Genomic DNA, 17,225 nt, shown 5'->3' with positions numbered 1-17,225 from the left:
TGACGCCACATTTAACCAGTCTACACAAGTGCAACCCCACGTGCACGCACACAAATGCATACTACAGCTGGGAACACTCCAGATCATTAACCACTTATGAATCGCCAGCTTTGTTTCTTTTCACAGTAGCCACTTTCATCCAAGGGCAAAATGTGGGTCTATTGTTGTCTTTCAATATTTTCCTGCCAGTTAAGCGTCACTACAATGGTTTGTGTGAAGAGAATACACTGGCTGTCACACAATCATCCAATTGTGTTGCCTCTGAGAAACATGAGCTATGGTGGTTGACTGGCCAAAAGAAAAGTTATTGTAGTTACCAGACTGATCCCTGAACTGATGTCAGTAAGGATGAATTAATGACTATTATGATTCAATTTTACCATAACAAAAGCTTTAATGTCACATGATAACGTCACATGATAATCTCAAGCAGGCAATAGTCATTTTTTGACTTCAGGATTACTGTGCAGTCGTGTGATGCAAGCACCATTTCATTTTTCTCTCTTCAGAAAATAAAAAGGGGAAATATCTGTTTTTTATTAAAACACTCTTATTGAAGTTGGGTGATGAAATTTAACACATCAACTAAATCTACAAAGAACAGAAGAGATCAGAAGTTAAACACAAAGAAACACACGGATATGTGCGATTCTCTGTGCATTATCACTTACAAAATTTGTTGCTGAATTACAGTAATTTACTGTTTTTACTTTGTATTTAACTATTTATGGATTTCCTCATGTGTTTCTGTGGAAAGTCGGGGTCATAAATTCACAGAATGCCTGGTGAAGTACGCTTTTCCTCTTTCCTGTTTGTCAGAGAGAGGCTGTTGTGCTTGTTATGGAAATGACACAGAAAGGCAGATATCTGGAGCAGATAGATACACACACACACACACACACTGAAAAGGTCAATTGTTAACAGCAAAAAAGAATTGAAGGTGAATTTTAGGCCCGCATAATAGATCCAGAGAAGCTGTCGAACCATAAATCATAAATCATACATAGTTTCACTTTAGTTTCAACCTGCCTGAGGGAAACCTGTTGAAAGAGCAGGTTTGAGACTCCAGTTTGAAAAACACGTTTAGAGGTTTGATCTCTGGTCAACAAAACATATCATAAAATTACACAACAATTTTTTGCCTACAAAATGTTATCATGAAATATGATGTCAGTGACGTTTATGTTTCCACCTAACGGGATCCTTTGCTGCCATCTGCAGGAAGTCGAGGCTCAGTCTTGTGACTTTAGCTTGTTGTGTATCATTTGTTTGAAGCACCACACTGATCAGCAGTTGGTTCATGTGTCTCAAATAGACAAACTTCAGTGAGTTCTTATAGGACCAAATAAATAACCACGAGTCAGCACTATGATATGGCTCTACAACTATCAAAAACTAGTGTCTGAGAGCATCCTGCTGCCATACAAAAGGAAATTGTAACAACATTACATCACAGACATCTCAAATGTACTTATAACAGTGTTGTAATCTGTATGAAGATAAAACCCAAACATCTAAGCCACTAACTCTAACGTGAGAGGATTTAACTTTTTGCCACGGTCCACATGTATAAAGGCAGGAATAATTTTAGGTTATTCTTATTATTAAGTTATTCTGAGGGACCATCATTACCCTGTAAGGAAACATTACTGTGCTGAGGGGATCGGTGTCTTTTAATGATAACAAATGGTGGGAACAAATGATGGGAACGAGGGCTCCCTGAATGAAGTTTGAACATGTGCTATGTGCGGTGACATCTGTGGGACAGTTTGGACCCATCTAAATCCTGTGTGAGGGAATATCTTTTGGAGTAAAAAAACAAAGGCGTCCTTTTGTTGAGAAATTCAATTCAACAGAAAGAATATGTAACTATTTGACTAAGTCCTGCTTTGTTTCTTATGCATCAGTGACATCTACTGTATGCACCCTGAAATGCACATTTTCCTATGTCCATATATTATTTCCATCACACACAGAAATAGTCCTAAAGAACCCAAATGAATAAATAAAATAAATATAAATAAATATTCATTTAAATAGATTAATCAGCTCTGTTCTTTAGCAAGACTCGCATGTATAATAAAACATAACTATGTGAGAAAGGAAAACAAATATTTTAGTTTGAGGAAAAATTTACAGTCTGTTGAGAAGAATTACAAATATAGATAAATAAATGAAGAAATGTGTAAATGTAAAAATGTAATAAAAATGGGAATATAAATTAAAACAGGAGTTAAAAGGGTAAATAAAGAATAAATAGAAATTTAGTATCATTTTGTATGTATTTTTATACTACCCTTTTTGTACTACCTATGTTACCTTTTTTGTTTTTACTGTTGCTAATTATTACTATTTCTTTGATACTTCATACTTTCAAAAATCCTAACTTCTAAAATAAATATTTTACTGAAATTCCTTATAAAGCTCCTTATAGGCGCTTGCATACAAAAATAAATGATTAATACAGATTTATGTATTTTTTATTTATTTATTTTGCTGCAAGATGTAAAGTCAGATGACTGCAACTGCAGCAACAATTCCCTTTGATTGTTAGGGTACCTGGGTCGTTGACCCAGTGTTTTCAGTTTTGTACCTTTATTTGTGTTCTCGTCTTGGTTTATTACTGTGAAGGTTTTGGTTTCTGTTTTTCGGTTTTGGTTTCTGTTTTGTATTTTCCCCGGTCCTTCTTGGTTTATGATTTTGTAGTTCTTAAGTTTGGGTTTCCATACTCCCTCTGTTCTGTGTCCAGTCGGTGTCTGTGTCTGCCATGCTCCCAGTCTCTGTTCCCTGTGTTGCAGCGTCTGCTTGTGAGTCCGTCTGTAAGTTCAGTCTGTGTTTCCTGTTTTACTTTGAAAGTCCGTATCTCATGTTAACGTGTCTGGTTTTGCTTCCTTTGACTTGTCAGCCTTGATTTGCCCCAGCTGTGTTTCCCTCCTGTCTGTCTCTCCTTCTGTGTATTTAAGCCCTGTGTTTTCATTTGTCTGTGTCATAATCTACCCTCATCTTACTGTGTGTTCTATTGTCATTTTTCTTACTTTTGAGTTCACATTTTGACTCACTTGACATTGATTTTTTTTAAAAAGAATTGTTATTACCAAAAAAGGTAAATAATATTAACCTTTAAGATCAAGTCTAAAGGCCAATTAAGTATTTTATAATGTGAAAAAGGCAATTCTGTGAAATATTTTGAAATCATTAAATGCAAAATATTTAAAAATGAATGTCCATTTCAGCAAATCAGTGTATTAATATCTATTATATGCTTTAAATGTGTACCTGAGTGCACTTTTTTTTTAATTTCCCTGTTTTTCAGAGCAATAAACCAGCAATAATAAAGAAGTCTTAAATACAGATGGTAAAAACATTTCTTTAATTTCATTTTCACTTACCATCAAATTATTGTAATCAAAACCAAAAAAATATCCTTTACAAATACAGGCTAGCTGTGTTCATACAAATTAAAACTGTTGGATAAATACACCAGCCTTTCAACAGTTTCTTGATACAGAAAAACAAAACCCAAAAAGGAAATAGACGCTAGGACTACAAAGGTATGTTAAGGTTGTGTATCATTTACATAATTCATATGCGTATGCATGTGTATGTTTTTTGTACGAGCTCTTCTGTGTATTTGTTTATGACTGTGTGCCCTCTAAATGATTGTCCATGCCTCATCTTGGGCCCAGCTTCAAGGGAGCTTTAGGAGATGAGAGGTTCCTCCTGCCGTGGTGCGGCTTCACCTTCAGGTTTTGTTTTGGTGCTGGTTTCAAGTAAAAATGAAGCTGTCAGGGACCAGATGGAATAAAAGGTGTGAGTTAGTTTATTTAGTAGACATAAAAACACAGACACCACACAATAACCTCAAGTTTGGTCAGACCAACCATACGAGCAGAAACCAACCTGTATGGCCTCAGCTGGTCCCACTGTGACAGTGCTGGTGAAAGGGAGGAAACCGGGTGCAGAGGCTGTTACAGTGTAAGTGCCTGGCAACAGAAGTCTGAAGTAGTCGCCATCAACTCCTGAAGGAGCACATATAAGGAAAATTATGAGACTCGTACAGTCGCTGTATCTTAATTAAACATATTCCTGGAGTGCCACCAATATGTCGACAATGACGGTAGTTTTTTAACATAAAAAAATAATTCACACTAAATAAAGAAAGTTGTAGGTGCCAAATTGGAAACTGATTATGAACTACGCGATGCCATCATGCCAATATGGATCCTCTGAGGAATGTTTGCAGTACTTTGTTAAATATGTGGCATGAAGAATTAAAGTAGTTCTAAAGGCAAAAAAGGGGCTTATCCCTGTACTAGTGAGATGCACCTGTTGAACTGGCTGGTGAGTGTCTTGATAGGTGACTTTAATTTGTCTCAAGTTGCATTTCCACCACTGACCAGTAGAGGATGACTTGCTCCGTTATATCTGTGCTTGACTTCCACACCACAACATTAGATGCACTCGACTGTCCTTTTGCGTGTGAGGATTGAATGCACTTTTAAAATTTGGATATCATACTAACATTTAGTTCATCGCTAAAAGTCTTGTCGAGGTTGCGTCTTGTTTCATTCTGTTTTATTTCCAAAGGATCATATTTCTATGGAACTGAGACTCAAAGTCGACTTCTGGCTGCTCAAGGCATTCGATTCATGCAGAAGTTATTGTTAGTGCCTGCCATTAGTCATGCAGTATGTGTCCTTGTCTCATTTTGAAATGACAGACTGACACCGGATGTTATCAAACACTGGTCTTCTATTTCACTGGCTGGGACACTAGACAATCAGTCACTATAAATCCAGCTTCCACACCTATCAAGAAAAAAAAAATAACAACCACATATACACCAAAAGTCCCTGTTACCTGCGGTCACGTCATGATTGATGCCAGCTACTGAGATCTCTGCTTTGCTGATGGGGTTGTTGTTTTCATCATACACCATGCCTTTTATCCCATGATGCACCTGAGAAAAGACAAAACGTGTACATACTTCAAATATTGAAGTATATTTAATAAAATCTAAGGTTTGGAAATTGGATTCCTATCATCTGTTTGATGCGTAAAGCTGTCTGTAGTCTTAAGAGCTTAAAAAAGGAAGGTGACTGGACCTCTTTAAGTTTTTTGAAGACATTTGACTTCATCCAGAAAGTTTCTTCAAAGCTTTCAGCACTTGCTCATGTTTATTAGCACATACGCTCAAAACCCTGAAACCTAAAGTCTGAAATACTGACTTAAAGTGATTTGATTGCATGTACAATTTGTTACAAAACTTTAGATTTAATGGAATCTGCTCAAATTAAATTTACTTTCTCGGTATACATTCAGTTTATACCAAACATATTTTCCCAAATGATTAATTATTTATACATTTCAGTTGCATTTTGCTCAAAATTATTGCTTAATGTTTACAAGAGAAAGATTATACTTGAATATACTTTAAATAATATGTTTTTTTAAAGAAAATACTGTATGTGCTAATAAATACGAGTGAATATGAAGGAATCCTAAGCTACATTTCTACACCTCAGACTTAATTAACACTCCTTAGGCTCAGCAGTGTTCAGCAGCTAAAGAAAGACCAGAACAGCATCTGCAGGCCCAGTTTAGTTTGTTTAATTAGTGCTTTGCAAAAAATGTATGCAACTGGGGGCCCACCCTTACAGAAACATTATTAGTGGCAAAGCATCGCTTTTTGAATCTCAGTGGAATAAAGGACATGTTGTTGTCCTCAGACCACGGCCTTGTTCCGTCCTCGAAGAAGGTTAAAAGTCAGATTACTCATATTACACAGAATTTCACGCATCTAATTTTTTGGTCACTTTATCCCAGAGACGACTGCCAATATTCACAAGACACCAGGGCAGCAGACTCACGACTCCTGGCAGTTGGGTTTTTATGTGTAATAGTGTGTATGCGTGGTGCATTGAGCTCCAATAAATTAAATACTCTTTCAGTATAACTCTGATTTGCCAAATTTCGTCATGTACAAACCTGTTCTAGGTATGAAACCAGCGCTTCCCGGTTGCCCAGCCATTCTCTCGGCAGTGCTGATGCCGGAGGAAACTTATCGCAGCTCAGCTCCAGAGTGATCTCGAAGCAGTTGGTGTACAAGTAGTTGAAGTCCTACATGCCTGAAATACAGATAAATATTTTAGGAGGACAATAAATGTATTAATGTGGCTCTTCACTTTAGATTTCTAGGTCTTTGCAACAGGACACATTAGTTATATTTATAGATTCAAAGTGTTTTTTCCACCACGCTTTGCCTCTTGAGGAAGCTGTTCAAAATTGTAGGAGTATAAGTTGCTTTAAAAAAAAAAACCTTCTGTTTTTGGCTTTACAATATGGCTCCACTTTTCATCAAAAACAAATGTACAAGGAGCCAGAAGGGAGGGAAGGTTCATATGTAACCCCACAGACCCTGACATAACACTTGGAGCATAAAGACCTGGTAAAATAAACATAGCATGCTGCTTCTAAGTGAGACTCTGGGCGTTTTCAGTCAGTTCAAAAGCTCGCATGACTCAAGTGAAAAGCTCATCAGACTCACAGTGCTGAGGAGAAACCAGAGCAGCCTGGATCAGGACTTACGCATCAAAGAAATGGGGATTGTTATTGTTGCAGTTGCAGATTAACCGAGCTGAAACTGAATATATGCCCAGAGAGTTGGATAAACTTGGTATTTTTTAACTTCCAAGAATTCATTACTGTAACAGTGCATTACTGTAAGCTTTCATTAAAAAGCAGCACACAAGTTTTCCAGCCTTTAAGCGAACCATGAGAGGGTGAGGAGTTTAAGTTTCGTGCGAGCGCCTAAGGCTGTGTGACTCCTGAGAGGGTCTCTGCCAGCATGGAGGAGGAGGTTTAATTAATGCATATTTTCAGCTATAACAAGAAATTTCACAAAATTCAAAACTCTCTTCAAGCTTCAGTTCCATTTATAGAGAGTTTATGGGATTTTACACAAAAAAAAGAGCGGTGGGGAGGCCAGCTGAGCCGTATGATTCGTTTCAACCTCACTAAAAGGCGAGGTCCTCTCCACCTTAGTTAAAATTTAAAGGATCCTTTACTTAAAGAAAAAAAGGAATTGTCACCACTAAGGTTGCCTTGTAGACTTTAACCCTTTAAAGCCTGGACCATGAAATAAATAATTGCTAGAAAAATCAAATAAAAAAAAAAACGGAGTCAACTGAAAATGTTCAGGTCCACAGACTCCACTAAAAATAAAAAGTCTAAAGAAGAACTTTGAAAGACCTTCAGAAAGCTTGGAGAACTACCGCTCAAGGTCTGGCTCCTGGAAACAAAATATAAAGAAATTAGAGGTGACTCAAGACTTTTTCAGAGTGCTGCACGCTGCCTGCTGATGGTGCGGATCGTATTGAATGGGTGCCTTTTTACACCCTCTGTCCACCGCTCTACTGCTAGCTGGCAGTGTGCAAGAGGTAAGGGGGTTTAAGGCAAGCGCAGACCCAGTGCATGATGACACTGGAGAAGCGTGCCTTGCGAGCCAGTCAGTGCATTTCATTCATGCTGAAGGTAATGACAGCAGGAAGCCATCACTCAGATGGCCTTGTCTTTCTTTAGCAGGAGAATTACAGCGTTTGTTCCACAGCACATGGAAATTTTGCATATAGGCAAAGAACAATGTGTTTTGTACATAGGATAGAGGACTGTGTGCTCGTGTGGCAGGGCATTTTTTCAGCTCATTTTTTATTGAAACTGATAATTTAGCTATTATCTTCTTTGGCTTTCAAATTCCAAAATGTCTGGGGGGTATAATAGTTTATTTTCTAAGTAGCTGTTTATATTATGAGTTTGTACATACTGGAATGTTGGCAACCAGTACTTCTCTGGAAACCTAAGAGGTCAGGACAACAGTTAGTGTTGTTGGTGTTGAGCTACAGCACTAACTTTTGTGGTGCCAAAGCAGCATAATATAAATCCAGATGCAGACTCACTGGCCAAAAATAGATGTAAACAGCGTGCAAATAATTTAGTTTGAATTACGATTAATTCAATTACGAAAGCCAGCCTCAGTAATAATTTAGAGACTGCTCCAAGTGAGTCTCTTGTGCTTTTACTACGCATTTCTGTTGTCTTCCCTTTTGCTCAGGAGAAGACGTTTTGCTCACCTTTGGACAACGAGTACCAGCTGGCGCCATTGGTGATCCCCTCATCAAAGTAGTCGCCACAGTTCCAGCCCTTGTGCATCCAGCCGTGAGCGTATGAGTAGGTCCTCGCCAACTGTCATCACACACAAAAGGACACGGGCCCATTCATGCACGTGTTTTCATACCCACACAACAGGCAGTGACGGTATGAGATGTGTGTCACATCTGGAAATTTTAATCTGTCACGCACCTTTCTGAAGATCTTGTCATCAGGCGTGGCCGAATAGGTGGTCCGCCCTCGAATGCGGCCATCTCTCGACTTGTCGAAGGGGTAATTGGCCACCACGGCTCCTCCGTGAAGATTCGCTGACAGGACGAAGTTGTAGTTTTGCATCCATTTAATCACAGCCAAAGTCTCTGGTTGAACCTGGGGAGGATGAGAAGCAGGGCATTTAAGATTTACTGTACTTGCAGGACCACGTGCATGCATCTTTATTCCAATTCCTCAAATGAAACAATCTAATCCCACTTGAGAACCTGTCAAAATGTCTCTAAATCATCAAATAAGTTATAATGCAGAATCCCATACAGTCCTTTACGTCACCTGAGACATCCAAACAACATCAGCGGGTTGACATCTGGTTTTCTTTTCATCCAAAGCTGCTGGCTTCTCTGGTTGGCTGCTTATCTGGACAAACCCCGGTTTTCTCTGGCTTTGCTTTATGGACATATTTTCTCTCTGCCTTTCTTTTTTACTTAATCATTTTGCAAAAATGGTTAGAGTTTAAAGAATCTTCTACTTTGCTCAAGCACAGTTAATGATTCACCTAGCTCCTCCTAAATGCATCAGGCATGGTTAGCTTCATGGTTAAAGAATACCAACCATTTCAGTTAATGATAAATTTAATGAGAATATACAAAATTCACAAACTGAAGCTGGACTTAGCAACAAAGGAGTGGAAACACAACAGTTACGTGTACATATAATTCATAAAATGCAAACTGATTTAAAGGTTTTTGATCTTTTTGCTAATTAATTCATCAAATTCTGCATGAACGGGATCAGCCTCAGCCAGATGGCATCTGCATTGCATTGCTGCAGACCTTGAAATTCCACTTGGGGCTGCCATTTATTTTCTCTGTCAGCGTTAACTCTCCTCACACTCTCAGAGCCATTTATCACGTTTGGAGACGAGGCGTAATACCTCTCCTTGAATATGGTATGTAGGACAATAAACACAGTCTGACTCTGTTCAAGAATAATCAAGCTGATCAGAGCCCAGTGACCTTGAACAGAGCAGCTGTAACCAAGAGGTCTGGCTCCCGTTTTGAACGCCGGCAGGAATTTATTATCTGTAGATCTTTATATATACACTTGTGCATCCTTTGAAATAAGGGCTGTCACCGCGGTGTAGGGTTACACACGAAGGACAGACACTATTGCAGAGCTCTACTAACAACAGAGGATACTACCCCATATTAAATGCAAAGAGAAGCAAATCAAACATTCTGGATCACTTATAGGATCGCTGACAATCTGAAGTTAGTTTTCACACTGGGTGAGGGATGTCCTCTGGAGGCCAGTCAAATGTCAGTGGATACTTTTGCAAAAGGAGCCTTGTTTTATGTCGGGCTCTTCTGGGGCTCTGTAAATAAGGTATTTCTAAGAGAAATGAAAGTGAAACTTGGAAAATGTGCTGCTGCCCAGTTCTCAGTCTTATTTTAGCACATCTCAGTTTAGTCTTGCACTTGTTCCAGTGAAGAAAGTTTCATCACTTAGCTAAATTAGTAAAAGCTGCATTCTCGAGCCTGCAGGGCTTGAGGCTTTATGTGAGAATGTATTCCTGACCAGCATAAATAAAGCAGTTGTAAGACAAGCACAGTTACCCTTTTGTGTTTCTGCATCAGGAGACCGTCATATGTACAGACTCCCTGGCTCTCTGGTTTTGCAGTTAGAGGTTAAAAAATAAAAATTTTCCACCTTTGCTTGGGAACAAAAGTGGTGTGGCGACAGGGAAAGAAAAAGAAAACTACACTGAAACCACTTCTCTGTAATGACATGCCCTGTCAAAACTGCTTAAAACACTGAAAAGAGTTATTTTGAGGGAAGAGAAATCAATCACGCATTCATTTTAAAGCACTGATATGACTTTCTTTGTTTCCTAAAGGATAATATTTACTCCTCATAAACTGAAATCAAGCACATTGCATGCTTGCAATCCACTTGGCAACTGGATTAAAGCCGAGATATCAAACTCATTCAAATTTTTCATTTCACAGACCATATACAGCTCACTTTGAGTTTAACTGGACCAGTGAAACTTCCATTTCTGCCAGTATGAAGAAGTAAACTACACCTTTAATCCATGAGATATCTTAATATAAGACAAAGAAGAGTTCACCTCAGTTTTTCTGACATGGTAACAAACATGCAACTGTATTAAACTAAAGAAATTCATCAGCACGACTCTGGTTTTAAATTATAAGAATTCAACGTGTAAAATTACAGAAAAGGTTTTGGTAGCTTATTGCTCAGACTGTCCTGTAAATACAGAACAGACTATCACGACTAATTCAGAGAAAATGTTTAGTTTTTTTACTGTAGACCAACAGAAATGTTTATAGTTGATTGTGACTGTATTAGTGTAGCTAGCATCAATGTCCATGGGAAGGGCTTTATTAATAAGAAAAGCTGCAATAAACATATAAAAAATACAGTTAGAAGTCTCAAATTTACACCCTTGTCTTTGTCTGGGCATTTCTAGCCCCTGGGCCTTATGTTTGACACCCTGTCATAAAGCATACCCTGTTTCATTTCCCCCCCCTAATAAATAATTTACAAAGTGAACATGTTATACTTAATAAGAATTGACATGAGCAAGTGAGACCATAAATGCGTAAGGAAAACACTGAGGTCATAAACCAAATGAGGGTCATTTTCTCGTAGGCTTCTACCCACCTCTTGCCCTGTGACAGCTGAAATACCCCCGCCCCTCCTCCGCACGTGCACGTAAGTCAGTGAAGTTGATTTCTTTTTGGGACTCCCCATAAGAAGAAGGGTTTAAATGTATGTTTAAGACACTTGTACAAGGATTATATCCATCTTTTCTTTACAGTCTATCACTAAATCTAGCTAAAAGTATTTTAATTTGGACGGTTCAAGATATAATCAACTTTAGGTTCATATTTCAGTTCTCAAAACATGAAGCTATCTAGCAGTTATAATAAAAACTGACTGTCCTTAAGAGGGAGGAATTTTATTTTTCAAGGAAACTATGAACAACAGTCCTACTGGAGGCTGCAGTCAAGACACCCCCAAGGATCTGACCTTAATAGTTAAAATGTACTTTTTGGCAGGCTAGAGGACTGTTTGACAGCATGCACTCTCATGTTACTCTCCACTGTTCATTTTACACTTCAGTGATCTGAAATAAGTACACATTGCGCTACAAAGGCCATTCAATCACCCAGAATAAAGCCAGGTCTCTCCCACAGTCAATCTGAACTCTGCTGCTTACGCCGAAGCTCTGAGGCACATTTTTCTTCCTTAGTCTCAGTCACCGTGTAAGTGTGGCAGGTTTATATAGTGTCTATTCTATGTAGAGAGCATCTGTACTTTTATAGTGCAGACATAGCAATGTGCAGACAGTTTTGGGTAAAATAGCAGCAAAGTGAGGAGTCAGCCAGTGCCTCAGGGTAACAGTTACACTCTGACGCCGCAGAGTGGCTCACTGTAACTTCTCATGATGGTGATGAAAACCAAAAAATGTTTAGCTGAGGCTCAAAGTCCTCATAAACAGTGCATATAGTTAATCACATGTTATGACCCAGAGAAGAAGAAGGCTGTTGGCGGGGGGTTGCTTCTTCTTCTTGGGGTGTTTTCTCAGCTCCAGCATCTAAAGAAATATGCAAACTAATATGACTTACCAACGCTTTTGTTCCAGTTTGTTCCAGTTTGCGGAGCTAGGTTGCCAGTTACCCCACCTGTTTCATATTTCAAAGACTCCAAATACGAATGAGGGCAACCACAGTGTCTATGCTAAAAGCTATAGCCTGCAATGTTCAAGATAAGCAAACAGGTCTAGGCTATACAGGCACGCAGAAAAAAGTCACAAAATGATACAGAGGACCGACCAAGGTCTACTCACATTTAAATATATGGACTTTTTTATTATTTAGCTGAGACACAGCTGGCACTGGAATCTCATCCAGTGCAGATCTCATGAATTTGTTTATGTCAACAAAGTTAAAGCCAAGATAACCCAACTATGTTACAGCTGCTCATTATTCAGCTTCGCTCACACGCTCACACGAGCATGATAAATGCCCTCATCCATCCTCCTCCTCGCTCCCTCCTTCTCTCTCACCCACATATGCTCCGAGCCACACATACTTGTGTACACACATGGACACTTTAACACACACGTACACCCTCAAATGGTTTCCGTGTATTCAGCAGAACTGACCTGATGCTCCCAGTTGTCCGGGAGGGGCAGGTGGTGGTTTCGTCCTTTGGTTTTCTCGTAGTAGTACATGAGCGCGTTCAGGTCCGGAAAGTCGCGGTTTAGATCGATTTCTCCGGCGTTCCCTCGACCCACTAGGTAACCGTTGAACTCCGGACCCTGTTGATGCACAGATCACAAAAAAAACATTTTTTTTTTAAAACTGGTGAGTAATCTTGCTCTTTCCCACCAGAATGATTAAATGATCATATTTTGGCTTGTGACGTTAAGGTTTCCTGAGGTCAAGTTATGAGCTCCAATTTCTCGGAAGCAGTAAAACAAAGCTGAATTTATTATTCCCCAGTCCTCAGAGGCTATCTATAGAGCAACAACAGTCAAGTATGTTTTCCAAAACGGAGTTTTAAGACCGTGCAACAAATCCATGGTACTGAGTGTGCTAAAAGCCGGACAGATAGACTGTCACAATCGATTAAAAGTACCCAAAGTCAAAGCACTTTAAGCAAAAAGCTCAAGTTCTCACTCTTAGGCAGTTTTTTTTTCTACTGCTGGATCTTAATGATGTCATACACCTGCTGTGGGCACAGAAGCCCCTCCTACCTGCTGTTATGCCTTCTGGATGCAAGGGACAGGCAATCAGAAGAAAGCTGGCTTAAGGGGAACAGCTTTTCCCCCTCAGTGAGCATGGTAAACAATACTCCAACTAAACATCGAATTAGTTAGCACTGTCATTGCAAGCGTGTTAGGATGCTAACATTTCAGTTTAGTTAAAAGGTCTGTTTTGCTTAAATGCAGCGTCACAGAGGCATCACTAACTGTAGACTTGTTTTATTTTATGAGTGCCTTGAAATTTTCTTATTTGTTTGCATCTTTAGCTTGGACCTTTAATCTTAAATGTCACTATATGTTTTCATATATCAAGTAAAGCAAGGGGGCAATTTAAGAAGCTCTTTTTTGATTGGTTTGACTTTCTTCTGTATTTCAGTGTGAGACTTTCTAAGACTTTGCAAAAGAGCTGACTGACCTGTATGTTGGTGTCTATAGCTTACATTTTCTGATAAGATTTCTTCTTGTTGTTGTTTTTTCCCCTAAAAGCTTGATCACAACATTGAGTCGCCAAGGATGCTTTAAAATGAAACTGTCTTGCCGTTTTTGAACAGATGCTGCTGCACCCAAACATCTGCTGACGCAACTAATTACAGTGCAGTATGTATGTGTCGTCTGAGTGGCAAAGAGAGGGACTGTCATGTGAAGCTGGTCGCTTCAGGACATATCATTAGCCAGCAAGAGACTGTGTGTGTATTTGTGTTGCAGCAGTCTGCGTGTGTATCAGTTGTTTCACGGCCCATAATTACCCCTGACACAAAGTTAGGGGCTTTCTTGGGAAGCTGATAGATGGGATTATTACAGACGCAAGCAAACGGTGGAGAAAAATCATCAACTACTGTTTGACTCGTAGTCGCTCGTCTTACACAAACACACACACACACACACACACACACACACACACACACACATGTATTTGTTTAAAAACCCTAAAAGATCAGATGGATTGAGCTGTGTGGCTCGCAGGTGTTTAGTTTCACTCAGGGACCTCAACATTTCTAATATTTCCACTGCCAAGAACAAAACCAAGGGATAAGAAAATATAGATTTTTTTTTCTCCTTCTTTGCGCGGGGGACGGTTTCTTTGAAAAAACACAGCCAGAGACGTCCCAGAGGGAGTTTTGTTTTGGCACGTCTAAGCCTAAAGCTCAAATTACCTGTCTGGCAGCCACCTCGTAGCCATCGGGGTTCATGGAAGGCAGGATGTGGATGCGCGTGTCGTGGATCAGCCTCACGATTCGCTGGTTTCTGTTTCGGTACTCCTCGCACAAGAACTGGGAGAACTTGATGAGAAGCTCACGCCCAAGCACCTCGTTGCCATGCATGTTGCCCACGTACTTGAACTCGGGCTCCACTGGGGAGGGAGTGGAGAAGCAGAGGGGGCATGAAGTTACGAAAAAAGCCACACAGAGCTGTCAAGTACCACATTTAAAACAGATGGCCTGAGGAAACACATGCAGAACACCACAGTCGCAGAAATTTCTTGATAAGGATGTTCTTACAGACATAAGCTCTGGAAATTGTGCTGATTGAATTATCTGGATGAGTTATGTGTTTTTGCCACCAATGTCTCAGCCTTGCTCTCTGTGCAGGGTTTCTTCCCCCTGAGGATCCCTTTATTAATGACTACTGAGGGAAGCAAAAAAAACCCAAGCACGGTTGCCAGAGGTCAGACTTATGACTTAACACTAGATACAAATTTGCGCTAAATTTGACACTAAAACCATCACATCAAAGAATAAGCGCTTGTGTTTTTTTTCGTCATTGATACTTTCAAATCTATCAGTGCCTTTCACTAATTGTTTCAGGCATGCAAATGGCATGCTGGGCATTGCAACTCCCCTCTTTTTCTTTAGCACAGTTCCAACTGGCCATGAGTTCACAAAATAGTGCTGGCTCCAGCATGTAGTTTTAAAAGAAAGAAAGAAAACCCACACACACTCATTCAGCAGTATGTGAAACGCATGAACTTCGTACAGAGTGCAGGAGGCTTGACCCAGACTACACCTCAGGTCACTCCCCCTTCATGAAGTGTTCAGTTCCTGTTTTTCACCCTCGGTCACCTTGCGACAGAACAGGCCTACATCCTTCAATTCTACTGAAGGAAGCTTCCGAGTATGCAAACACGCAGAAAAAAAGCAGGCTTGGCTGGAGCCAAAAAAACATTCCCTTCAGTTGTCAAGCTTTTTTTTTAAATGCAAGAATGGAAAAATCTTCCACAGCATTTCCTTGATATGACATTTTGGCCAATTTCCAATGCAAACATTGGATATAATCATACACTAGCTGCAAACTAAATACCTGAAGAGCTGATTCAGTGGTTTTTGTGGGAGTGTATTCAGGGTTAAATCCTTGATGACTCAAAGTGATTCTGTTTGTCATCTGCTACATTTTGTCAGTGGTCGGATGGCAAAGAAAAATCAAAATGAATCACAGATGTTGACTCGATTCTTTCACTTTCTTCTTTCTTTTCCTTTTTTTTTTGTTTTCACTTTTGAGTTTTCCTCAGTTTACAGCCAGTGATGTTCAAAGCACCCAATTCGGGATCATTTCACCTTTTCCTCCTCACTGTTAAGTCACACAGTGGTTCGGCTTCATAAAGGCAAAATCGAAAGCTTGAGACAAAACCGAAGCCTCTTGCAGACTCAGTCTCCTGCCAGCTCTTCTCATTGTGTGTGGCAAAAAGTACAAGACAGATGAGGAGCCACAGGTTGTGCATTCGAAATCTATCATAGATTAATATCATTTGCAGATGTTTATCAGCTTTTTTTGAGGAGTTGGGATTAAATTATTAAGCTGTTAAATTACTTCCATCCATCACGTTTTCTGCCAATTATCCACTTCGGGATAAAATGCAACATGAAATCATTGTACAGCATGTCACTGGGCTGTCAAACAACGGATCAGGTGTTACTTACATGCTTCGTGGTTGCCCGGGTTATCGCTGAACTCCAGGACATAGAGGTGGCGACCCTCCACACTGTGCCCGATGCTGTAAATGCGCGTGATGTAGGGGCATTCGCTCTGCACTGCAAACAGAGCTCGTACCATGTCCTCGTATTTGTGATGCTGGAAGTCTGAGCCCGACACCAGGAACCCCATCAGCCCCAGCAGGAGAGCACAGAGCCAGGGAAGAGTCCAGGGTTGCTGCATGGTCCCTTAGCCCAGGTTGTGCAGCGCAGGAGAGGCTGGTGAAGAGGCTGCCTGCAACTATGCAAACCACTCACAGGATTTCAGATGTATTCTCCTTCACACACCACACATACTGCTTGCTCCCTGCTTGCTCTTTTTCTTTCTTGTGCCCCTTCTTTTCTCCAGCTCTCTCTCTGCCTCCTCCCACATACAGTCCTCTCAGTGAAGAGCAAGTAAGGACAGCCCCCTGCTCCTTCTTTGTCTCACTCTCCTCCTCCAACAGCTGCTTCTCTCCCTCTCTCTTTCCCTTTGGGTGCTTGTCAAGTACATGCTACTTGCTTTATTAGGGGCTTCAAATGCTTCTGCTTTAAGTAGTTTGCCCCACAGCCCCCTGAGCTTTCGACACACACACTCTGAATTTCATTCTGCCTCTGAGACACTCATTTTCCATCCCTTTCTTTGTCTCTAACTCTTGTTCTGTGCTCCCTTCCTGGGAAAGAGGGGTTGTTTCCACGGCACTGCTTTCCCCAACCCCTGCAGCCCTCAATCATCCATTCATTAACTCTTAAGTCAACACACAACCCCTGCGTGTGCGTGCATGCACGTGTGAGTGTATGTGTGTGTGTGTGTACGTGCATGCACATGCGCTTGAAGTCCACAGATGAATGAGTGTGAAAGCTCTTTTGCAACCTTTAAACTGGCTTTTGTAGCTCTGTTTCCCCAAAGCACTAACACATAGAAAAACATACCAACACAGGCTCTTGCAAAAAGACTAAATGCTGCAGTTAAACTTCTAAAAGGCACAGGATGATACTGAGATGCATGCATCCCGTACAAAAACACACACACACACACACACACACACACACACACACACACACACACACACACACACACACACACACACACACACACACAC

The 17,225-nt window shown here is 40.3% G+C and overlaps 1 protein-coding gene across 1 annotated transcript; it reads right to left on the bottom strand.

The window, feature by feature from the left end:
* Nucleotides 1–3,347: 3,347 nt before the first annotated feature.
* cpn1 (carboxypeptidase N, polypeptide 1) lies at nt 3,348–16,512 on the bottom strand. Its single transcript, XM_005928180.3, is given in 9 exon segments — nt 3,348–3,782; nt 3,901–4,019; nt 4,861–4,960; nt 5,989–6,128; nt 8,130–8,241; nt 8,359–8,535; nt 12,575–12,730; nt 14,332–14,528; nt 16,093–16,512. Coding segments are annotated over 9 exon segments (1,347 nt in total). The 5' UTR covers nt 16,328–16,512; the 3' UTR covers nt 3,348–3,671.
* Nucleotides 16,513–17,225: the final 713 nt, after the last annotated feature.

The sequence above is a fragment of the Haplochromis burtoni genome, unplaced genomic scaffold (genome assembly GCF_018398535.1).
Source record: "Haplochromis burtoni strain Fernald_Lab_line unplaced genomic scaffold, NCSU_Asbu1 Contig_108, whole genome shotgun sequence".
NCBI classification, from domain to species: Eukaryota; Metazoa; Chordata; class Actinopteri; order Cichliformes; family Cichlidae; genus Haplochromis; species Haplochromis burtoni.
This window is presented reverse-complemented; position numbering and strand designations above follow the sequence as displayed.